The 17,876-nt window shown below is 45.1% G+C and overlaps 1 protein-coding gene across 8 annotated transcripts in view; it reads right to left on the bottom strand.

Annotated features, from left to right (window-relative positions):
• RUNX1 (RUNX family transcription factor 1) overlaps positions 1–12,738 on the bottom strand; it is a 178,253-nt gene extending 165,515 nt beyond the window's left edge. Inside the window, exons 1-2 of one of the 8 annotated variants that reach the window (XM_080374719.1) lie at positions 10,546–12,738; positions 10,243–10,356 (exon numbers count right to left, since the gene is read on the bottom strand). Coding sequence is in view for 3 of the 8 variants with exons in the window: in XM_080374720.1 (XP_080230846.1) it covers positions 10,243–10,297 (55 nt within the window). In the remaining 5 variants the exon portion in view is untranslated. The other 7 variants (XM_080374720.1, XM_080374722.1, XM_080374723.1 and 4 more) reach the window with 7 other exon arrangements.
• Between the last annotated feature and the right edge of the window lie 5,138 nt (positions 12,739–17,876).

Genomic DNA, 17,876 nt, shown 5'->3' on the forward strand with positions numbered 1-17,876 from the left:
CAGCCAGGTCTTTCCACTGGTTTCGTTGGCTCTTAGATTGGATACAATGTACACAAAATACTAGGCTGCTTTAATTGCCTCAGTAAAATGTGAACCTAAAACATCTTTCCTCATATAGACATCTCTCTAATGACATAACTTCACCCCACAGGGGAACCGTACCTGTTGGTACATGTCTAGTTACAGCAGAGCACTCTCCCAAATGGGAATGTACTTAGCGTTCATACTGGTAAAGATTAATCCTACACAGTAAAGAAAAGAGGCTGTTTGGTTTAGAAACAGCTAATGTTGTTTAGAAAAGGTAATGTAGCTTTTCTGCTGCATAGCATAAAATAGATGCACCTAAAAATATCAGTACAAAATAATATCATTCCTCAAAAGTTGTTTGGACTGTGTATGAAATTATAAAAAAATTACTATTTCCATTGCAACCCCTATTAGGAAGATTGTGTAGAAAAACTACACAATAATAAAAGTTCTGATTGTTACACTAAAATTTAAGTGATTCATCACTTTTGAACTCAAAAAGTTTATCCTATCACTTTTTCTATTTACTTAGGCAAGCCATTCACATACTTTAGTTTCCACAATGCGCCAACATAGTGTACTTGAAACACCCTGTTTCATTTCGAAAAGAAAACCATTTTCTCCAATGCAGGGAGGCACAGCCAGAGTAAGTTCCTGTTCATATATAAGGCCTGAATCTTAATTTCAATATGCAACTTATTTTATGCTTAGTGTAAAAAATATGTGTGCTTTTAACACCATACATTATCACTTTTTACAGGCTTGGTGCAGAAACTAAAGAGACAACCAACCGGTGAAGAGGCTAAGGTGTCTTTTTTCCTTTCAGTGGTGGCTGTCTCTCCAGGCTGCATTAGTAGAGGTACTTAGAAAGCATGTGGGATGCATGGCACATGGTGGCTCTCTGTGTTGTCCGTTCTCTAGCAAGAGGGCAACCTACCTACAGGCTCACCCCTTTTCCCTAGCTGGAGTCATAAGCAGAACGCTTCCCACATGCTATCTGCCCGCACAGCTTGGGTTCAGATTAAATGGTGGCAACAACACAGGAATCAGGTTGGTCTAGAAGTGTGCGGAGCGATCTGGTGGATGTAGGTCTGACTAGGACTCTGCATGAAGTAACCTCCACAGCTCCCTGCCTCCAAGTCCACAGAGGTGTGATGGACAAAGTGGTATTGAATGTCTTTGCAAAGTGTTTGGTCAATATATATAGGAGCAATTAAACCACTCTACATTGCAGTAACTGATTCTACGACCCCCTGTGCAAATGGGGTTAACAAAGTCTTAACTCAAGTGTATCTTCCAGATATGAATCCTGCTACACCCAGCCTATGCAAAAGCCAAAGCTCATTTACGTATAAGTCCTGAAAAACAGAAGCATTTTACAGAAGTCTGATATTATCTAGTGACTGGCGCATAAAATAAATTGCTCTTCCTATGAATTGGGCGTAGCATGTAGTCTCATATCGGTAGCCTGCTCTGGATGATGTGCAACATGGACAGATGGTCAGCAGCCATGGCAGCCGTGCCGTGAGGAGACTGGCTGTGCAGGTGAGGCCTGCTTCTCATCGCCTCTTACTGGGAAAGTGCTTTCAGGGTTGCTTTCCGAAGCTGCGAATGCACTCATGGAAGTCCTGTCCTTCTCTGTCCTTCCATATATGACCAGGAGATGGTACATGCTAAAGAGTGCTTCTTTAGAGTCTGTCCTCACCGTTTACTGAGGAAATACACCTCACTTGTCCATTGGGTGATGTGTACACCCATGATGTATAAACCAAGTACAAATCAACCGCCAACCAGAGGAAAAATCCCAGCTCACCCCAAGTTCCTTCTACAACCTTGCAAAATATGCCATAAATAACGTCCTACACCAATATTTCCTACGTAAAAGAGACAAAAACTTTCATTCTCAAGCCATAGTTCTGCTACTTGGCATTGCATGAATTACACTTGCACCTTAATGCTATGTTTCTTTTAGACCTCGTGTCAACACTATTATTCAGAGTTCACCTGTCCTACTCTTAACTTCATGTTTTTCTCTCAGGTTTCTTGTTCTCAAAGGACAGTCACATCCCCACTGCAGTTGATGGCCATTTTGTCCCTGTCTGGGTGGAGCCATGATATTATCCTAAACATCGGCTCTGGAGCATGCTTTGTGCTCCTGGTCATGTCTAGAGAGAAAAGGGGAAGCATGCCTGCAGGCACGTGAGAGTAAGGCAGTGCCAGCTTAAATCTACCTAGCTCATATAGTAACGGTAGTGAAAACCCAGAGGTATGTGTCCCGCCCCCGCGCACCACCACGGTGTATGCCGACATCTTCCAGGGGTTGGCTGGTGGTGACTTACACCCATGTGATTGCATCTGTGTTATCCTTGCTAGAGAAATGAAAGCCTTCATCTTGATGTGCCAGCTTGCCTTTCACTACCCTTTGACACTACGGCAAGTATAAATAGCGACCTGAGTGCTGACAGGCACGGAGGCTGGTCTGCCCACCGCAGAGGCTGTGACACCCCACTCAGCATGCTTGCAGCGCTTGCCTTTGCCAAAGTGGGTGACTGCAGGGTACTTTAGCAACACTTATGGAGCTCTGCATCCTTTGGTGCTTGTTCAAGGCTCCTCTAATTGCCCTGATACCTCTGAGGCACGCATCTGGTTGGCACGGCGCAGGTGTATGCCATAAAACTGGCTAGAAAATGGACTTATGAGAGATGCAGGTGGTACTTGGCATAAGAAGGTGCAAAACATCTGTCACAAAGGAAACAGACGCTCAGTCCCATGGTGTGCCACTTCGCCCCGAACACAGTGTGCCACTTTGGCCTGAACACACAAGGTATTTTGCAAATGGTCATCCTTCTCTTTTAAAGACCAGAAAAAGACACTTGAAGGGCTGGGTCAATGTCTTCTGAGGTTGCTGATTTGACAAGCATTGCAGGGATTGCCCTAAGTATAGCCCAGTGAAATGTTTATGGCAAATCACATGAAACTTGACAGATTTCAAGTTTCCTCGCACTGCATTCATGGAACAATTTGTAAGAGAGGAGAGCCTTTCAACTTACAGTCAAAACCCTACCTAAGGGCAGCTTCTGAGCACATCTCAAAATCATAGCTTTAGCATGAAAACAGACAACAGAAAACACACTGCAAGACAAAATACTGAGAAGGCAAAAGAAAAAGCCCCAAGCCCCTGACTCGGACTGCTTTTGGGTTCACTGGAATCAGAAACTCAAAACAAAAAGCACAGGCTGAAAAAAAACCCAGATAGATCAAAGCTGTAGAAAATGTTCTCACAGATCTTCATGAAGTGAAACTGCCCAATTTCACTGAGTTTCACTTGCAAGCAGAAGTGGTGAGCCCTGCGGACAGTATTAAGGATGAATTGGAAACTCTACCAGGTAGCAGCTACTGTCATTCTCTACCTCCCTGCTTTCACAGTCAGCTCTCCTATGCTCTTTTTTTTTCTTTCCTATTTCAATTGTCTGAATACCTCTTCATACAGAATTTGATGTTTTGGACTAAAATGTATCTTGGTCATAAGCCCAGGCCTTACTTTGCTGGGACCTAAGTGGAAGAAAAGGTATTTATTTTGAAAAATTATTACATTGGGAATCCATATATATAATTTCTAGTCTCCTTTCCACCAGCAGGAAGAATGATGTGTCTTGCATTCAATATCACTGTGGGTGTGCTGATGCATGCAGGGACTTCACCGACATACTGTAGACTTTTGTAGGTGCTCTACTGCTCCAAACACCACGACTGTTGTCATCCCATACAGTTCACTAATACACTTCGGAGGGGAGATATCCCTACTACTCATCTACTATTTGGGAAGTTGACTCAAGTCTACACAAATATTATCTGTTCTCTTAAGATGAGAGAAGAGGTAATGATGTAGTGTGATGTTTTCTTGTCCTTCTCTCAGACCAGTGATTCAGATAGCCAGTGGCGTGTCTCACTCCGTGGCCAGTACCAGATGTCATGGAGGAAGCCACAACTCATTTTGCAGATGACAGACATGCTTACATGGGAAGCTTTCTTTCCAAGCTTTAACAGAGGTCTGTTTATGCTCTGAAATACAGCAGTGAGAGACAAAAGGAGAACTTAACCCTTCCAAAGCTGCTTTTTCTTTACCTGACTGGTACATATTAAGAAACTGTTATGTATATACAGATCCAGCTGTTTTAAGCATCCTGTTAAACTCTTGGTTTCAATGGTATTTTATGACAATGAATTTGAGGCTGTAATCAGCCACTGTTTAAAAGAATCTCCACTGTACCTTGCCCCATGGACTAAGCACAGATAAAGGAACAGGAGTGAGTGGGTGAGCTGACTGTCAGACTTGTTTTAGGAAAAAACCCAAACAAACTGAAAACACAAGTAAATAAAAAAACCCCAACAAAACAACAAAATCTGTGCAGACATATCCTTGCACACTGTAATGTGCAGGAACACAGAAAATCCATCAGGTTCATTCCCCTCCAGTGAAGGGGTTGCATGGCCTGTCCTGAGCTCGCCCACCACATGCTACAGTCTCTGTGTGTAGCCTGATGGTCATGGCAGCCACCCGACCCAAAATGCTGCACACCCCAATTTAAACTTGCGCCATGCATCCAGGAGGCCTGTGCGGACACTGAGAAGACGGAGATACCAGGTGGGATTTGGATTCAAAGAGCGGGTGGTCCTTCTGCAGCCAGCTTCAATCCATCCTCTTACTCAGAGCCAGAGCTACTTCTCCCTTGCCCTCCTGCCAGGGCATCTGGACCCATTCTGCTGCCCTTGCCCAGAAGCCCAGCAGGCATCTATGCATTTTGGCACAAGCAGCACAAGCTGCTGATGGAGGCTGTTACAGCTGCATAGTGCAGCCCTCCTCCTACACCAGGGCCAGTCAGGTACTCTGTGGCAGCCTCCTACAACTTCCAATTATCACTCAGTGAGGCACTGCAACCAGCAGTTTCTGTGGAGCACAAGCCCACCCTGACTTCCCCTGGCAGTGGCATTCCCCCTTAGCTCCCGAGCCGACTCTGCATTTCGCCCTTGCGCTCCATGACAGCACAAGAAGACCTCAGGCTAAGACCCCTGCCCAGCCCTCCAGGCACTGCTTAGGAGGTGCAGCAGAGACCACCGGGACCCAGCACATCCCCTCTGCCTGTGGCAGTGTCCAAGTCAGTAGAGTTTCTCCTGTCAGTGGAACAACCTCATTGTTTTTTACAAAAAAAATACCTTTGCCATTTCCTTAGGATGGCTTCTGCTTAGTTGTTAAAAGCAAGTATGTCTATTTCTAAATCCAAGAACAGTAATTTCTTTTCCACTCTTGGTTTGGGTATAACTCTCCCCTCTTGAATAGGAGGATGATGCAGATACTTATTCTGTGTTCTGAAGTAAAAGTCTTCAGGAGTTCATAAATTGCTGTTATAAACTTGCCAATGTAACTGGCCTTCACACGCATTTAAAGGTAAGCTTTTTGGGGTCAAGCCTTAGAAGTCAAACTAAACCTTAATTATCTTCTTGTCATGAAAAAAATGCAATTTATTTTCTATTCGTATTGCATGCACCGGCAGTGTGGGGAAGATGCTTTCATTTCCCACCAGAGAGCTACATCAGAACTGGAGTTTGGCTCTTGTGGTAAAACACAGTCTGAGGCAGAGCTGCCACCCAACAATCTCTTATTAACAGCCACATGATAAAGGGTAAATCAGTCTGGGCAATCTGCAAGCCAGCCATAACCCTAAGTCCTTGCTAAGGCTGTCATCACAACACATCAGTACACTGAGTGTGACTGGTTAAACACTCGGTTTAATATTTTGGCCCAAGATAAAATCTCTTGATCTTACCAAAGCAGTGTATTCATCTCTGTCAGATACTTTACCCCTTGCTTCACAGGAATTCCTGTGTTCAGGTCTTGCAATGTTTTTCAAGGCTTTTAAATGAAAAAAGGCTCAAAGAGAGAGAAGGTTGTGTAAATCAGGCATTGTGCAAGCTTTTTCTTCTAGTAAGCCAAGGTTTTTATGAGCTTTAGTTCAATTTCCTATTCACAAGATGCAGTTAGTAATTTATAATGCTGACACAAATTAACTCTTTGTTACAGTTCAGGCAGTCTGCAAAGGTGCTGGAAAACTTTCTCCTCTATGCAGTGATAATGTAGTTTATGCTATCGTGATAAGACAGGTTTCTTCTACAGGGCTAGTGAATGAAAATATGTGGCAGGATTGGGTACCAGGTGTCTCCGAGAGAAACGTGTCTTTGGCAGAGTTACTTCTAGTATATGACCACTTCTGCTAATGTCACCAGTTCTGGACCACTAATATAATTACCAGCTTGCCACCCTGCTCCTCACTCAGCACCCTCTGCAGATAAATGTTTAGCCCTAGGGAGGTCTCATGTGCCGAGAGCGTGAGACAGTAGATGTAGACTTTGGTTACAGGGAGCCTCCGATCACTTCACTCCTCCACTCACATACAGCGCCAGGGACTTTAGGTATCTACCACCACAATTCCCATCACAAGGCAAGCCAGAGCCATTAACTTTCAAAGAGAAGCAGTATGCTTAGGTGTAGTTCACAGGTTCAGGCAGGGATGTCCTCCAGAGCACTAAGAACTTCTTGCTACAGTTTTATTTAGCATTTGCAAAGGAGGAAGCCCACAATGTCTGGGCACTACTTGGCCTGTTAGAACTATGAAGAAAGTATGCACAGCGTATTTTTCTATGTTGTAAAAGTGCTCTGCTGGTGTTTATTTCCATTTGATAAGAAACCAACAAAGCGTTGCTCCACAAGTCTTCATTGCCTTCATTAATTAATAAAAAATACAATAAAGGCAAAACCAGAATTAACCTTCTTTGTGTATTGTAATAATTAGACCTTGCAGCAAAAGGAAAAATGACGACAAAGTGCCCTCCTGGAAAATATTATGCTTCATGTTATTTAGAGCTCCATAAAAACACTGCAAAAAGATTAGTTGTTCTGTCTTGCTTTGTAGGCAGAATTATTAGGAAACCTTACAGGGTAGTCTAACACCCTTAAGAAGTTAAGAGATGTTATGGGGTGGGACTATATAATGTAATTACTAGTAATTAAAAAGGATACATGCACTCTTTAATACAAGACTCTCCAACAGCTCTCAGTTTGGCCCCCCTGTCCAAAAGGCATCACAGTGTTGACCAGGCCAATACACGTGAACCTGCACTGAACCCTCAATATAAGCAGCAATCTGTCCTTATACTATGAAACTTCCTAGAATAAAAGTTTTAACTACAGCCTTGCTGATACAGTCCTAGATTTGAGTAAGAGATGGAGTGATGTTTTTCTGCGGGTTGCAGTGCAGCAAGACACTTAGAAATGTTCCTGCCCTGTACTCCTAACACCAAGCCCAGACTGTAAACTGAAAGAGGCCATTAGGAAAATGAGGCTGTCATTAAAAGCAGAGCCAGTAAGTATTTGAATGTGTTCAGTATGCAGAGCACACCACTGGAGGTTTCAGTATAATCCTCATTTCTTTACCTAGTGGCAGAAGCCAGGACCTGGTGTGGTGTGATAGAAAAAGGGCCATATCCTTTGTGGTGTACCACATTCAATTAATATGTCAGGCTTTCTGTGTCTGTCACTGCTGGCAGGGGCTGGAACAATGGTTCTGCTTCCCCACTCCCCTCTTTTTTCCCAATTTTCACATAGTATCAGGCTAAAAAAGAGTTATGGATTTCCTTCTTACAGAACTGCACGGACTGATAAAGCGAAATCCACGGTAGAAAACAACTTGTTATTTTTCCCTTTACTTCACGATTTCAGTTAAGAGAGAAAGTGCAATACATTTTGGCGGGAAAAAAAGGAAAGAGATGGTTTTGGACATTTCGAATGACCAGTCTATTTAAACACTATTGAGAAATATGGGTGAGAATAACAGACCCTAGGGATGAATATTTTTCTTGCTCTGAGGCCCAAGCATTACTTCTGCTGCACCCAGGATTTTGAAACTGTGCGAAGTTCATTTGAGTAAAGAAAGGAACAAAAAGGGAACTGCTGGAAAACTGTCACAGGCTTCCACGTTCAAACACAATATTCTTTCGCAACGATTAAACATTTGCTTTATAACTCAAGCAAAGCACTGTTGCCCAAGCTTTTCTAGCACTGCACAGAGGGAGTTTTATCTTGCATGTGCTGGGTACATACCGGGATCTGTACCTGGGTTGCCAAAACTGGATGGAGATCTTAAAGTATCATGTGTGACTTCTAGCCTAGCAAGACTTCTAGCCTAGTCCAAAGAAATACAGAATACTGGTACTATAGAAATATTAATGACAATAGTAAGATCAGTAATAAGGAGGATAATAAACCCCATTCTGGAGCATTGAGATAAATCACTTTCTGGATTAACTGGCTTTAGTGGAACTCCTTCTTTTCTGGAGAAATTGGTCTTTGGTCTCCAACTAACTGCCCTCAGGCTCTCTGGGCTCCTGCCTTCGGTATGGCCTCTGCTGTCCCCATCCCATCCCACAGACTGGCTGTGCTCTGGCACTTGCAAGCACTGCCCTATGAGGTTGACTCTGTTATTTCATCAGAAGCACAAAATTTCCTCAAGATGTCTTCCTGTGCTACAGATTAAACAGTAAATAAATGGGTGAGCTAAAAAGGAAAACAAAGGAAAAAAAGAAAAAAAAAAGAAAGAAAGAAAGAAAAAAGGCTGAGGAAATGCAGGAAGATCCTTCTTGTTATTCTAGCAGTATTGCTTCCTTTGCTTGGTAGGGGTGCTGAGGAAACGCCAGCTGCGAGTGGTGCAGAGCAGTTAGCCACTTCTTGCTCACCCTTCAGCATCTCCCTTGCCCAGGCTGGAAGGTGCTGCGAGCCCGAGTGACTCACACAGCCCGCTGCGACTCAGCTCCCCTCTGGTGCCAGGGAGAGACAGATGTAGAAAAACTTTTTGACACAGGGCAGGGGAAGAACTGAAGCAAGGCAGGCGAGCCGGCTAGCGTTTCGGCAGGCTGCCCTCTGCTCACATCCCGCTCGGAGAGCGCTGATCTGCAGGAGCGTCAGGGAGCCGGCGGAGCTGCTGCTTGTTGTGACACAGCAGCTGGGACGAGCCTTCCGCATTCCCCAGCCCGCTTATTAATACGAATAACTCATGACTCACACCGACACCGCCAGCGAGGCCGGGAAACTGTAGTCTGTAACTATAAAGAGTTATGAAGTGCTGCTCTCTGGCAGCGCCCTGGCCAAGCTCGATGAGCGAGCGGTCTGTGACGGGCTTTGTGTGCCTTGTCATCTGCACGGGCACAGCCCTGCTGCAAAAAGGGCTTGAGCGGTCAGAGGGCTTGCGTGGAAAGGGGAAAAGTTCATGCTGTAGCATGAGCTATTTAGGAAGGTAGCTACAAGGAAGAGGACGAGATTCTTGTGCCAGTCCCTGGCTTACTTGTATGAATAACCCATGACTAAACCATTAGCTCCACGGGGGGTTGTGAGAATGTTAGAAGGAGCCTCTAAGCACACTTGGTCACTGGTGAAAACAGACAGATTGCTGGGTGAAGCCCTTCAATTCCCCCCCTCAGCCCTTACAGGACTGCTTCATTTCTCTCAGGGTGGCTGCAGCCAGTAATTCTCAGTCATGAGACCTGCGCGGCATCAACAGAAACAGAGTTTGTCCACACCGCTCCTTTTCCTGAGCCATGTGAGTTGCAACTAACTTTAAGCAGGTTTCTAAGCTTTTTCCTGACTTCTCCCCGTTGAACGTGCCTTTACCCAGGCTGATGGTCTAGCATAAGTGAGACAGCATCACGCTCTGCTGGCTGTATGCACCAGCTTGCTGCTCACTCCCTGTGCTTCAGCCTGTAATATGTGTTGTACGCTGTTGGCTGTCATTTTTCATGTCAGTGGCTCAAAAAATCATAATTCTGCCAAAGAGAATCAGAAGGGGCTTGTGCTACTGCTACTGTATCTGCGGTAATTCGTGTCAGTTATTCTAGCACACTTTGATTTATGAAGAGAAAATTCACAAGCATGCAATGGCTGTTTGAACAGCTTAAATGAATCCTTGTTATAATCTCTTTAACGGACCGATAAGTAATGAGATGGTATTCCTGCAAGCTCAGATATTAGCTTCGATGAGAGCGCCTCAAAGAAAACTGAAGTGGGAAAAAGCGTGTACTACAAGAATGTCCCAAGATACTCTCCAGGCATGCATTTTCTTAAGGATGGGAAAGTAAAAAGTATATTTAGAAAGTCTGAATGGCACTTACCTCTCAAGAAGTGCTGGTAAGAAGGAAGTGACTCAAATATGCTGTTTGAAGCCATTGTTTCCTCTTTAAAACTCACTCTCTCTTTACAATGAAGGAATATATGATTTCTTCTACCTTGGGGAGTGAAAAATGAAGAATGGTCATTGCTAACACCCTCCTCCCAGCCATCATGCTCTGTTTCATCCCGGTGCCTCAGGAGCTGCACAAAGCGGATTATAAGGTTCTTTTGCTAAAAGAACTCTGAAATTGTTTCTTAAAAAGAAAAAAAAAAATAGCGGATCGGTTGTGGTTGATGATGCTTACCACTCTACGAAACTCTGTGGTTTGCAGTCAAAACGATTTGCCCTGCCTGCTGACCAATATCCCGGACCCGCTCTTGTGTGACTGCCTCTGTACCCAACTTGTGGTTCTGTGGTTGTTTATGAGGCCCAAAGAAGTGTTTCACACAACCAAAATTACAAATTTAACTGTTCCCCTTTCCAGAACTTGCCTCCATTGGTCCCTCTGTGTCATGTGACCTGAGTGATGTCGACCTTTTTTTTTTTTTTTTTTAACTTTCTGAAGTCATGCCCTACCCACTCCACCTGCCCTCCCCGGGGCTGCGAGAGGCAGCGATGGAGTCTGATGAGGGAAGGAAAAAAAAAAATGACTCACCGTCCCTGATGCTACAAATGGTCTTGCTGAGTTAGTTCAACTCTGCTTGTTTTGTTGTTTGTGGTTTTTGGAACTACTGATTATTTTGATAGAGATTTCATTGCTGCTTATTCAATAGTAATTCAAACCTGGGTATTAGTCTGCTGCTAAGGCAGGATGTGTAACTCATCCTGTAAAACATCAGGAATCAGCTGTAGGAAAGACCACTGGCTGGGGAAAGAACACTATAAAGAGGGTTTTAAAAAAAATAATTACAAAAAGAGAAAGAAATGGTCGGGGAAGATGAAAAAATCCCCCAACATTATTTTGAACCTATGTGATGGCACCCTCTAAGCAGTCGTTGAAGGTCCCTAGTTGCTGAGCCGACAGGAAAGGTTTGTTAATTACTTCCATAGGGTCAAATCAGTACTCCTTCTTTGGCACAACTCCTGTTCCCATCAGAAGGATCCCTACCTAAGAGAAAATCTGAGTAAAATCCTCAATATGTAGCTCAGCATCTCTTGAGGTGATGAGAAGTTGGTCTTGTCCAAAATTATTTCCTTTCCTTCTCCCTCCCCAAAAGAAGGAAATAAAATAAACAAAAATAAAAAATAGGGGTCCTAAGCCTACTAATCAACTGGCAGTTCTGGCTCTGGCTGTGACAATGCAGAAAGAGGGGAGAAAAGTCACTTACTACAGAACAGAGAAGTGGCTGCTGTGCCAGTTTTTGTCTCCTTATCCTCTCTTCTGAACAGTGAGCAGCAGCCCTTTCCCACCTCACTGCAAACCACAGGATGCCTCACACCTGTACAGCCTGGGGTTCAGCATGCTGAAACCCATGTAACCATTGCCAAAAAAACCATGGCAATAGAAATTCTGCACTGACAGCAGGGCTGAGGCAGAATGAGAACTTCCCTGCACCCTCTGAGTGATTACCACCGTGAAAGAGCGCCCTTGGAAGAAAAGCAAGAAGCCTTAGCGATATTGTAAAAAATAATGGTAGGTGGAGCGCAAATACGTAACCACACACAGTTCCTCCTGCAAGGAGCTTGCAGTCAACCCCCCTGGCACACAGATACCACTTGTGCTGACTGATGCCAGACTTCTGTGGGGCTCTGCAGAAGCACCTCCCACACTGAGGGGCAGGGATACCCAGACAAAACTACGTGCTTAATGCGTTTGGACTTTTTCTGTTTACTGCAACTATGGAAGTGGAATCCCTTTTCCTGATGGTGCCTGCATTTCCAGCGTAAATGCAATCTTCCTGGGCACCCTGGCTTCCTCCTAGAGTTAGCAGGGAGCTCTGTGTATGTGTGTGTGTGTGTAGTAGGTTTTCCTCAGAAAATGTCAGTCTGCTGAAACAGAAGCTTCTCAAGATGCAAAAACATGTGGCGGTTCTAGTGACACCTAGGAAATTGGGAATTTTTCCCAAATGAATTTCCAGAGGAAAACAGAGCAGTTCTGAGCAGCAAGAAGAGGAAGGTTAGGACACTTTGCTATGAGACACTGAGCCTGGCTCAAACCCTTGCTGTGCTTGAATCAGGCCAGTAACTCAAAGCTTGGCTATTTTGCTCACCAGTTCTTCCAGAGCCTACCGCAACCAGACAAAGTTTTTGGCCATTCCGGAATAAACCTCTTCCCGCTCCCAGAGCTGGACTCCTTCCACTCCCACGTAAACAATTCAACGAGCATCTGCCAAAGACAAAACCTGACAGCAACACCGACCCCCTTAGGGCACTTGCTTGGGAGATGGGATGCTCCTGCGGGGAGCACATATGGCTGCCCTGCCTGGCACCGGGCGGGATGGGTGCCCCGGGCAGGTTGGGTGCCCCGGCTGGGGACGGGATGGGTGCCCCGGCTGGGATGTGTGCCCCGGATGGGGGTGGGATGGGTGCCCCGGGTGGGATGGGTGCCCTGGATGGGGGTGAGATGGGTGCTCTGGGTGGGATGAGTGCCCTGGGCGGGGGCAGGATGGGTACCCCGGATGGGATGGGTGCCCTGGGCGGGATGGATGCCCCGGGTGGGGTGGGTGCCCCGGGTGGGGTGGGTGTCGCGGGTGGGGTGGGTACCCCGGGCGGGCGCTGCGGGGCCGGTGCCGGCAGGGGGAGCTCGGCCCGGCGGGACGAGCCCGCAGCCCGGGGCTCAGCGCTCCCTCGGAACGGGGGGACAGCCCGAAGCCGGGCCAGGTCTGGAGAGCCGGGCCAGGTCTGGAGACTAAGTGACACGGCAACGTACCGGCGGGTGGCTGAGCCGGGAGCAGATGTTGGCTCCATTTTTTCTCCAACTGCCTGTCAGGTGGGTTGTGCCATACGGCACGACGTGCCTGGAAGTCAAGCAACCGGCCTTACGTTCGGACAGCACATAATCTAATTTCAGCTTCACTTTCTCAGGGTAAATGCCCCAGAAACCCAATTATACAAGTTTAACTTGCCAGGTCAGAGAGCAGAAGCAGAACTCTTACAGCACATTCACCTGAGTGTAAGCCAAGACCCCAAATTTCAGACAGATCTGTCACCGCTTAAAAAAAGAGATTTTAAAATCAGGGACACAAAAGAGATGTGTAATGCGCTGAGTTACCTGTGATCACATATCTGCCCTGTCCCAAAGGCAGGATGTATTGTGAAGACTTTAAGTCACATCAGAGGTCTGAGACGAAGCCAACATATTTTGGTGGACCAGGCTGCTGCAGAAGTGTGCTTGCTCAAGCTCACTGCTGTGGCCGGGTAACACCAGCCCCCCCTTATTTCTGACCCTATGTCTTAGAATCCCAGAAAGACACCCTTCCCTGCAGGAGCTCTAGTCCCCGGCTGCTTCAGAAGGCAGCTGCAATTATAGCCTTAAATCACTATTTGTGCTGCATTTTACTTCTCTTTTTCTAGTACTCAGTGGGCTGGGGCAGGATAGCTGCCAGGGCTGGGACGGACACCCAGACAGCTACAGCATCTGCCATGAGCGCCCACAGTGCTCTGGGCAGCACCCGGCAGCACCACATGCCCACGCACCGCGAATGTCAGCTATGTTAGTGCCTTCACCTCAGTCATCTGCCATGAAGGCTGTGGCATAGCTATGCTATGTGACAAGCAACAGTTGGGCTGGTTTTGTCATCTCATAGCTAGGGCAGATGATGCAAGGGAAAAGCTTGAGTGTTTCGACATGTAGCCTGCCACTCTGGTCTCTGCTCTGCCAACAGTCAGCTGCAAATAGTACATGGCAATATGCTTTATTAAGGTCTAACCACCTGGGATTTTCAAGGAAAGACTGCTATGTGTGTCTGTGCTACACTCAAGTGGGAGAATAGATGGACTCTTCTCCCAGGCCACTGCTACGCCCAGCAGAGAAGCCACGAATCCTAATAAAGTGGGCAAGTGTTGCTGGCAATGCCCTATATGTACCACAGTGCCATTTTATGCTGGGTGCACATCAGCTGTTCCTACAGCCTTACAATAAATCTATGTCAAAATGTACTGTTAGCATAGCTGGCATTGCTCAGAGCAGAGGAATAAACTGGATCATTTCACAATTCAGGCCCCAAGAAGGGCATCCAAGTGTTTCTATGTAAGCTGCACCACTGTTAATGCCAGCCTCAAATTTTTCTTTAGAGCTGTCCTGTAGTTACTGTGAACAGAGGCCCTTAGAAAAGTAGAAAAGTAGTAGAAAAGACCACTACTCGTCACTGGTACTTAGACATCCTTTCCCTTCTAATGAATAAGATAATGGTTAACTTTCAGAGAGTAATACCAGTCTTAGTTCTAGGAGCTGACACATCATGAAACAAATTAACAAGTGACCATATGACAATGGAAAGATCAAATTACCGTGACAGTTGTCATTTGTTTAATTTAGTGCATGGGGTAGGGCTGAAAGATTTAGTTGTACTGAGGAATATATTTCCTTCATCAGTACTGCAAAGCATGGCCCTGTCAGCTGGAACATGACCTCCAGTAAACAAGCACTGACACTAAGCATGTATGAACTCTGGAGTCTTGGTCAACAGATCCCATTTGGAATCTCAGAAGGTTGCCAAAATTTCAGAAAAAAATGCTAACACTCCTTCTATCAAATCCTCAATAGAAGTTCAGTGTTTAGGAGTAAATACTTCAGGTATCACCAATAGGAATGATAAATTAACACAGGGAAAGACCTGAGCACTAAGACTTATCAGTCTCTACACCTAAACTGACTTTTTCCCCTTGCAGAGCACCGTAATCACCTGACCCACCAAGGCATGCACCAGAGACCAGCTACCTTGCAGAAATCCCACAAGCTACTGAGAGGCCCAACTCAGAATGATTTAGGGACTATTTTGACCACTCTTAGGAGGTGTTGGGAGGTCAGGTTTACAGTTTGAGGTTTGACACAACAATGTAGGGAGGCATGTAGTCTCTCCATCTGCCCTACAAGTGACCGGCTGTAAGTAAACAATGGCTTCCTTCCCTCCACTGATAGCAGCATCTCAGTTTTCATCCTCCTTTCAATTTAGGCTGGCTTTAATCCCTTGAGATCTTCCAGACAGACACCATATATCTCAATGCAGCAGGATGTGTTTGACCCTGGGGCATAATCTGCATGTTAGAGGCAGTCCACTGCTCTGCTCCACCACGAGCAAAGCCTGGGCTGCACAGGGTGAAATGCATGGTGTGCCTGGCCAGCCTCAGACAAGGGTGACTGGGTTCAAACTTGAGCAGGAATGAACAAGTGTTACATGGACTGAGGTGAGCCAAAGCAGAATACCAGGACAATGCTGTTCCTTTACATCCACGTGTCCCAGCCATGGGACAGAGCAAGATTAAAGCAAAGCAAATGCTCACAGTGAGAGGCTCCTTGAGGCTAGCAGGCAAGGGCAAACCCCAAATCTTGCACAATCCAGTATGGGTAACAGCACACCACACTGCTCTTCACAGCACCTTCTCACCAACCCTCAACATACTAAAAAATCCCATGACCCAGGTTCTCCCTGCCACAGCTTTGTGTGCTAAAGCTTTGGCACAGAACTTGCAGAGAGGAAACTGAGAGGAGTTTAGAAGCTGCCTGTGTATTTTGCTCAATACATAATTTGTATTTTCCCACAACGCCCCCCCCCTTGCTTCCCACTTTTCTGGAAGCCAAAGTGAAGGCTTCAAGCTCCCAACACCTGCACGAGTCTTTCTCTTTCCATCAGTGCCAGAAAGAGACCTCAAGTTTTCAGCCTTTGAAAAGAAAAAATTGCCAGCTGCCAACCTGGACTTTTGCTGTGTGTCAAAGGTGAATGCTATTGAACGGTAGCATCAGAAACCTTGAGTCTGAACCACTTATTGAGTTAATGTTGAGAGGCTGGGAACATCATGGGCCAGGCAGTCCTGCGAAATCACTGTGGAATAGCAAAGCATGAGTTAGAGTACAGCAAACTAGTATTGTAGTAAGCTGAGGCTGCTGGTGCTCATTTGCCATCAGCAGGGAGCTCTGGTTTATGGTGGTCTCTCATAACCTTGTGAACGAGGTGTAAGAATTATGACAATAATAATTAAAACAAATGTGAAGGAGAAAATCCACCAAAAGATGCCATTTCAGAGGAAATGGAGCTGCCTGTGGATCAAGGCTGTCAGGAGACAGAGCCATGTCAGAGGAGAGCACGGAAACATTTTAAAACACCACCCAAATGTTTCACTGTGGCAGTTTCAAAATAAAATGCTTTAGGTTTTTTATTTCAAAATTGACCCAGATTAAATAACCAAGCTAAAAAAAGGACTGACCTAAATGAACTGTTTCCTTCTGTTCTTCCTGTTTTGCAGCCCTACCAAAAATGCTACATCAGTGCTGCTGCAGAGTGCTCTGGTGCAGAAACCTGACCAGTATTGCTCCATGACTTCTGGTCCTTTTTCTCCCTGGATACAAGAGCTGTTTTATTTATTTCCAGTTACCTATTTTCAGTAACAGTTTGGAGGGTTTTTCATCAACATTTTGCTGGTGGATTAAAATGAGTCAAATGCTTGTGGCCAGTGCAAGAACAGGCAGAAAAGTGGGAAAAAAAGAAATAACAAGAAACTTGTGGGGAAGGAGGGTAGAAGGAAGGGTCTCAACAATCATAAGATAAGCACATAAAGATGTTTGCACATAGTAGCTCACATAAAACTTCTGAGTATTTTAAATTTTCTGGAAAAATTTAAAAACGTTGCAGGCCAGCCCCAATTCAGATCTGTCTTGCAGGTCCCTAAACTCTCTGAAAATCAGCGAGTGCCAGGGATATGCTACTTCCCGGGGACAAAGTGTGCTGTGTCTAAATAGAGGTGATGCACAGTGGTAAAAACAAGCAACTCCCCACCCTATTGACTCTTTTATCTTCTTTTTCCTCACCTACTGGGGAGCAAATTCCAGCCAGAGTCCCAGCCCACACTTTACACTGACAAGTGTCACCACTTCATCTCAGTATCTGCATCAGCAAAACCTCATTTGGATGAACATAAACGGAGAAACAGTTTGAGTCAGCCAAATAATACTCTGACACTAACCAGTGGCAAGAATTGAACTTGGATTAAATCTGTAAGGACTCAATTTGAACTTTTGTCAATAAAGTCACAAAGCAAACAGTGAAACAGGTACTACATGCTTTTATTTGTTCATGTGAGTTGTTTTACTGGAATCAGTGGGATTACTCAAAAGTGGGGGGAAATTTTGCAATGTTTTCCATCTCTTTTGTGATGTGTTTTTAGGCACACTGCTAAGATTGCCTAGGTATCGCAATGAAGTATTGTTCCACTGTTTACTTTTTAGGATGTACTTGGTGATATTTTTCAAAGCAACTAATTGTTTTCCTATAAATGTCAAAAATGAGAAATTAAATATCCACTTAATAAGTAGCTACACTAGAAAGAGAAGTAATTCAGGCAATTTAATGATAAAATTTCAAATTACTTATCTGCTACTCCTCTCTGGGCTTGGAGGATAGTGCTTGGCATCTGTATTTCACATGAGGTTCTAGCAAAACTACCTTATTCTGTCTAATTACTCTGAAAAGTCTTTAACAT

This window comes from Falco punctatus (genome assembly GCF_963210335.1).
Source record: "Falco punctatus genome assembly, chromosome: 2".
Classification (NCBI taxonomy): domain Eukaryota; kingdom Metazoa; phylum Chordata; class Aves; order Falconiformes; family Falconidae; genus Falco; species Falco punctatus.